The 7,624-nt window shown below is 42.8% G+C and overlaps 1 protein-coding gene across 1 annotated transcript in view; it reads left to right on the top strand.

Moving 5' to 3' along the window:
* serping1 (serpin peptidase inhibitor, clade G (C1 inhibitor), member 1) overlaps positions 1-1,697 on the top strand; it is a gene marked incomplete at both ends in the record, with an annotated part of 6,124 nt that extends 4,427 nt beyond the window's left edge. The window contains 2 exons of the mRNA XM_079730324.1: positions 342-564; positions 1,450-1,697. Coding sequence (XP_079586450.1) covers positions 342-564; positions 1,450-1,697 — 471 coding nt within the window. The remainder of the gene's footprint in view (positions 1-341; positions 565-1,449) is intronic.
* Between the last annotated feature and the right edge of the window lie 5,927 nt (positions 1,698-7,624).

The raw sequence follows: 7,624 nt of genomic DNA, 5'->3' as shown, positions 1-7,624 counted from the left end.
CTTATGGGAGCTCAGCTCCCATGGGCTCTCACGTAACTCGAACCCTGCACAAACATGCATAAACCGCACACAGGCACACACCCACAAATACATCATATACACACAGACACAGACGCACACAGAACCCATCGCTTCTACCTTCTCCATCTGTGTGTGTGTTTGATTCTCATGTGTATGATATGATGTGTGTGTGTGTGTGTTTGCGTGTGTGTGTGTGTGTGTGTGTGTGTGTGTCTGTGTGTGTGTGTGTCTGTGTGTGTGTGTGTCTGTGTGTGTGTGTGTGTGTGTGTGTGTTTGTGTGTGCGTGTGTCTGTGTGTGTGTGTGTGTGTGTGTCCAACAGGTGATGCTGTTCCCTCTCACGGGGCAGACCAGCCTGTACATCCTGCTGCCCGTGACCCACAGCCTCTCTGACCTCCAGCAGCTGGAGGACCGGCTTAGTGATGTTTCACTGAACCTCATGATGGAGGCCCTGAGGGGCTACCCCCCAGAGCTCATCGAGGTCACCCTCCCCAAGATCCGGCTGGACCTGCAGACGGACATGAGCACACTGCTCAGGAAGCTAGGTGGGCTGTTTTCCCCCCCACTGGTGTTGCTTTTGGATTTGTTTGTATTTTGCTTCCCGTTTGTTTCAACCAATCGTGTTGCAACACTGTTTAGGGTTCCCCGATTCCCCTTCAGAAAGGGTTGTCTACTGGTGAAAAGGAGTTTCTCTTTGGTAGAATATTTCTGTAACGAACAAGGCGTAACTCCGTCCCTGTAGTTGTGGGGTTTCCGACTCAGGCTCTGTGCCGTTTCCCCCCAGGAAGTTCTGCTGTAATACTTTACAATAAGAGTACAATAACTTACCAATAATTTACATTGGTAAATGCAGTATTAAGCAACAAACAGTTAACAATGTACTAACTGTCTAATAATAATTTACTAATTGTGATCCATGTTTACTAGCTAACTAGTATTCATGTTAATTAAGATAATAGGGTTAACCATAACCCTTACCCTAAGGGTTAACCTTTTAAGAGGTTAACCCCTTGGGGGTTAGGGTAAGTGTAAATCTGAACCTTATTACATAATGTATAAATGAATACCGTAATTAACATGAACACTATTAGAAAAGGATAACTAGACCGTTATTTAACTATTAATTAGCTAATTGTTAGTAAGTGCTTATTACTGCATTTTCAAATGTTAATTAATGCTCTGTCTGATCGTCTGAGTGACGATCAGACCCCCCTGGGTTCATGTCCCCCTCCAAACGACTCTCTTCAAATATATTGAGTTCTTTGTCCATCTTCCAAGATGTCTGTCTCTCTCTCTTCTTCTCTCTTCCAACCGTTCAATCACCAACCCCCACCACCACCACAACACCCCAATACACAACCTCCACACACCACTACCTCCACCCCCTACCTCACCCCCGCCTCTCTCTCCCCCTCCCCCCCCCACCTCAGACCTGTCGGAGCTCTTTGAGGGCCCCAACCTGTGTGGGCTCCATGCGGAGGGCCCTGTGATGCTGGACGGGGCCCGTCACCAGGCCTTCCTGGCCCTGACGGAGGAGGGGGTGGAGGCCGGAGCCGCCACAGCCACCATCTACTCCCGCAGCTTCCCCTCTTTCTCCGCCACACGGCCCTTCGTCCTGCTGTTGTGGAGTGACACGGCCAACGTGCCGCTGTTCATGGGGAGGGTGACCCAGCCCTGAGGGGGGAGGGGAGGGAGAGAGAGAGGGGGAGATGGGGGGGGACAGAGAGGGAGACATGGGGCTGCCCTTCATCCTGGTGATATGGAGTGACCCTACCTCTCTGGGGTAGAGAGTGGAGGGGAGAGAGAGGAGGAGGACAAAAGAGGGGGAAACGGGTGGAGGGAGTAGAGAGAGAAAGAGAAGAGAGGGGAAGAGAGGAGATTGGTGGGAGAGAGAGAGAGAGAGTGTGTGGGAGGGAGAACTAGATGGGGATTGAGAGGGAGAGAGAGCAATGCCCTGACTCTTATCTTTAAAAGAGACACTAAACAGAACACTGGGTATGTGTACACAACGATGAAGCAACACTTGTATTTCTAATAAAGTCAAACTTTCATTTGTTGTGAAAACCTACTTGTGGAGGTATTTGTGTCAGCGTGTGCGTATCAAAAAACGTTTAAAAACGGATACGTTTTTAAACATATCCACCACAAGATGGCGCCCATACCACAGGATCAACAGTGACAGCGAGATTGATTCACAGGGATGCCCTTGGTGAATTCTTTATCGCATTGCCTCTCCTCCTCCCATTCCCAGAAAATGTTATTGAAGAAAATGTCAGCTTCTATGAAAGTAATTCTCTTTAGCAATAACCGATTGGCAAAGATGAGCAAACAGACCTTGAATTTGTCTTATTCACATAGACGTAATGAAATAAGATTGAATGACCTAAACCAAATAATTCATCATTCAGTTAAAATTAGGTGAGCTTTGAATCCTTGAAGCTTCTCAGTAGAAAATAAGCCTTTTACCACAGTAGCTACGTTCCATTATCAGTTCAAATGCTGTTACAGTGGAGTTCCTTCCAGGAGTAACTGGTATGAACCGGAACTCACTGCTGCTGTCTGGGGGGTCGTTTTGCTCTGCGGTAAGACAGGCCACCTCTGGTGAACCGAAAGTTGGTTCAAAACCCAAAACCTATCACGGATTTCAACTCAAGGTTGAATTTAAATGGCGAGGCGCTAAAAGCATATAGTTTGGGTAAAAAAATAATATCATCCTTACTTTTTCCCAACAGACCTATCTCATCATCACCTACACTTGATGTTATTCTGCAAAGGGGCATCACAAGTTGTTAAATCTATTTTTTTTGTTGCTTAATGTTGACTAAGCTTTGACAACTGAGTGTTAAAAATAAAAACAGTTTATCAGACCCTCTTTTTCCATCAATAAATGTGTGTACAAAGCCAATTGAATAAGAAAGAATTCGCTCTATTTACTCTCTTATTTTCTAAAGTAGGCCTACAAGATTATTCCGCTAAAACACAGCGCTTTATTTGTAATAATACGGGTTATATGATCAGTTTCCAAATCAACGGCATTGGGCCGTATATCAGGCTTTTGTTTGGAGCAATTCCGCTCTTAGCTGAAAAAAAAGCTGACACAAACCGAACGTTTATAGACAATCATTCACATATCTACATTGTTAGATATCAATTTTCTCCATAGTTTGTACCACCTACTAGAAATGTTCTGCATTGGTTTGATGTGTTTTGGTGCCATACCATGGAAGCTATTGAGCAAAAAGTAGCTTCCAATAGCAAAAAGCTATTTTCCATACGAAATTAATGGGATTCTTTTAAAAATATATGTATATTGTAGGTGCAACACATATTATCCTTGAGTGTGTCTTATTAGTACCACCTAGTAGAACAGTTCTATGTTGATTTGGGGTGTTTTGGTGCGATACCATGAAAGCTATTGAGCAAAATGCCCTTCTCCATTGGAAATGAATGTGATTCTTCAAAAAATCTAATATAATTGTAGGTGGAACAATTACATTATCCTTGAGTGTGTTTAATTAGTACCACCTAGTAGAACAGTTCTGCATTGGTTTGGGGCGTTTTTGGTCCCATGCCATAGAAGCTATTGAGCAAAAAGTCATTTTTCAGAGGAAATTAACGGAGTAATTTATTGACGTCCTTATGTGAAAAGCAAGCAGTCAGGAGCAAGTGGGTGGCCCTTGGATGTCCGCCAAGACTGACTGAAAGCACGGGACCGTGGATGAACCCAAAATGAATATGAAAATATCTGTTGTATATCCAACAACAAGCTATTTTCACTATGGTGCCAAGCAGAGCATTATCTCCATGGCAACATCCAACATTTATTCCTTCGCTAGAGTGTAGGATTGGTTCAGTGAAGAACATTTGCCAACTACCGAATAACTCAAAAACAACTAAACTATGACACACAGGACATCGACGAGATGGAGGTGGTAACAACATGTTTTCGGTCCACTGCTGAACTGCAGACCTAGTGGCCGTCTGGCACCCAATCAGCATGGACCGAATCCAAACATCCAACCAATCACACACAGACACAGAATAACCAACTCTACCCGCACAATCTCAGTAGCACACAAAGAACATTAGGAGGACAAGGACATTAGGAGGGGAATTAACACACACAACTCAATCACGGATGATAACTGCATTGATTTGGCTTGAGAGAGAACTCAGTCAGACTACAAATTCAAATAAAATATGGACCCCTCCTTTGGCTTCTTTTTGTAAGATGTTGCAGAATTGTGGATATCAAAGCCTGAAGCTCTCTGGGTTGAAGTAAAGTGAGATGTAGACAGAAAGAGCCTAAAAGCATCAGCAATGCCTTTCAACGGAATTGTCTGTGTCAAAAATGAGTAATTAGACCAGAAATAGCTAAAGCTTTTATACCTGAAGAAAGGAAGTGCCAAATATAGTATGCTTTACTTTGAATTCAGTAACAAGCATGATTCCCATTATTACTAGGCCATTCATTTACAAGATAAATTACCTTTGGGAAGAGAAAACTGTGACAGAGAATTGTATGTGTTTTATCTCTCTCTTTCTGTGTCTCTTTCTATCGCTCTCTCTATCTCTCACTCTCTCATAAGCTGACGGTTGGCTATGCTCCTACTTGTAAAAGTACTAGCCTGCTTCAAGTTCAAACGTTATTAAATCCCAGAGGAAAAGTGGTTTTGCAGTCCGAGTGTAACATAGTAACAGACACTGTAAAAATTACAATAATGATAATCAATATAATACGTCAAATCAATCGTATTGCGGCAATCCTGAAGGACTCTCTCGCCATGAGTTCTCCGCGAGCCCCTACCACCATCTACGATCGGTCGGTTGTTCTTTAGTGAGTCACCTCCAGTGACTCATCCACCATCCGCAATTCTTTAAGTATATTTACAACAAATGAACACCTTCCAGGGGACAGTGGGTGGCTGAAATATCTCATCCAATCTCACAAGCATGCATCCCACCTTTTCTCAGAACGACTGAGGCTGCAATACAGTCGAGTTTAGAATAAGAACACATAGAAGAAAAAAACTATATAAAAAAACCCTAAATGTCACTGTTATTATCGCCACCATAATGGACGTCACCCACTGTTCGTCTCCTGCGTTCACCTGCAAATGTATGGGGTAAGAACAGTCTCATTAATAATGAATGCACAGAGAAGGATTCTCAAATGTATTTTGTGATTTATATATAAATTACTCTCTTCTCACAAATACATTTCAATGCACACACAAATGGATATCGGTACGTATAAATGTAAAATAAATCCCTAAACAAAAATGTTTCACAAACACATTTCTGATCCACACACAAAAGTGTCTTGTTTTAAATAAATGCAATATAAATCCATAAATACAGTGGGGCAAAAAAGTATTTAGTCAGCCACCAATTGTGCAAGTTCTCCCACTTAAAAAGATGAGAGAGGCCTGTAATTTTCATCATAGGTATACCTCAGCTATGAGAGACAAAATGAAAAAAAGAAATCTAGAAAATCACATTGTCTGATTTTTAAAGAATTTATTTGCAAATTATGGTGGAAAATAAGTATTTGGTCAATAACAAAAGGTCATCTCAATACTTTGCTACAAGCCCTTTGTTGGCAATGACAGACGTCAAACGTTTTCTGTAAGTCTTTACAAGGTTTTCACACACTGCTGCTGGTATTTTGGCCCATTCCTCCATGCAGATCTCCTCTAGAGCAGTGATGTTTTTGGGCCTTCGCTGGGCAACACAGACTTTCAACTCCCTCCAAAGATTTTCTATGGGGTTGAGATCTGGAGACTGGCTAGGCCTCTCCAGGACCTTGAAATGCTTCTTATGAAGCCACTCCTTCGTTGCCCGGGCAGTGTGTTTGGGGTCATTGTCATGCTGAAAGACCCAGCCACGTTTCATCTTCAGTGCCCTTGCTGATGGAAGGAGGTTTTCACTCAAAATCTCACGATACATGGCCCCATTCATTCTTTCTGTCACACGGATCAGAAGTCCTGGTCCCTTGTCAGAAAAACAGCCCCAAAGCATGATGTTTCCACCCCCATGCTTCACTGTAGGTATGGTGTTCTTTGGATGCAACTCAGCATTCTTTCTCCTTCAAACACGACGAGTTGAGTTTTTACCAAAAAGTTATATTTTGGTTTCATCTGACCATATGACATTCTCCTAATCCTGTTTTGGATCATCCAAATGCTCTCTAGCAAACTTCAAACGGGCCCGGACATGCACTGGCTTTAGCAGGGGGACAAGTCTGGCACTGCAGGATTTGAGTCCCTGGCGGCGTAGTGTGTTAGTGATGGTAGCCTTTGTTACTTTGGTCCCAGCTCTCTGGAGGTCATTCACTAGGTCCCCCCGTGTGGTTCTGGGATTTTTGTTCACCGTTCTTGTGATCATTTTGACCCCACAGGGTGAGATCTTGCGTGGAGCCCCAGATCAAGGGAGATTATCAGTGGTCTTGTATGTATTCCATTTCCTAATAATTGCTCCCTCAGTTGATTTCTTCGCACCAAGCATGCTTACCTATTGCAGATTCAGACTTCCCAGCCTGGTGCAGGTCTACAATTGTGTTTCTGGTGTCCTTTGACAGCTCTTTGGGCTTGGCCATAGTGGAGTTTGGAGTGTGACTGTTTGAGGTTGTGGACAGGTGTCTTTTATACTGATAAGGAGTTCAAACAGGTCCCATTAATACAGGTAACGAGTGGACGACAGAGGAGCCTCTTAAAGAAGAAGTTACAGGTCTGTGACAGCCAGAAATCTTGCTGGTTTGTAGGTGACCAAATACTTATTTTCCACCATAATTTACAAATAAATTCTTAAAAAATCAGACAATGTGATTTTCTGGATTTTTTTTTCATTTTGTCTCTCATAGCTGAGGTTTACCTATGATGAAAATTACAGGCCTCTCTCGTCTTTTTAAGTGGGAGAACTTGCACAATTGGTGGCTGACTAAATACTTTTTTGCCCCACTGTATAAGAATTTTAAAAATATTTGCAATTTTCACATTTACATTTACATACAAACTGTTAAACTTGAATTAACAAGACGCTTTTCATTTGTGAACTTGTTTGCATTTGTGTGTGAACTGGTCTGTATTTATATGCGGAATTTTGAGACTCTCCTGACGTGGCTGAATTTACAAATGCATTTTTTTCAACAAGGAACTCTGTAGCCAATCAGATGCCTCCCTATTTTTGTTTATGGATTTATTTTACATTCATACATACCGATATCCATTTGTGTGTGCAATGAAATGTATTTGTGAGAAGAGAGTAATTTATATATAAATCACAAAATACATTTGTGAATCCTTCTCTGTGCATTCATTATTAATGAGACTGTTCTGACCCCATACAAATGGGCAGAATGAGGCACACACGCTCAATGGCTCCCTGAACATTGCCTCGCAGATCTACCACGACCCCAGTCAACAAAGTCTCACTCTGAGAACGTCAAATACCGACTGTTGGCAAGGGCACTTTATGGCGCATTTCCACCGGAGGGTGCGGTTCGGTTCGGTTCGCCTCAATCCAGTAGTGAGGGGGCGGTATAGCCCAGCTCAGTTCCGAGATCGCGTTTCCACCGCCGACAGTACCCTTATGGTAGGCCGGATG

This window comes from Pollachius pollachius, assembly GCF_949987615.1.
Source record: "Pollachius pollachius genome assembly, chromosome: 2".
NCBI classification, from domain to species: domain Eukaryota; kingdom Metazoa; phylum Chordata; class Actinopteri; order Gadiformes; family Gadidae; genus Pollachius; species Pollachius pollachius.
This window is presented reverse-complemented; position numbering and strand designations above follow the sequence as displayed.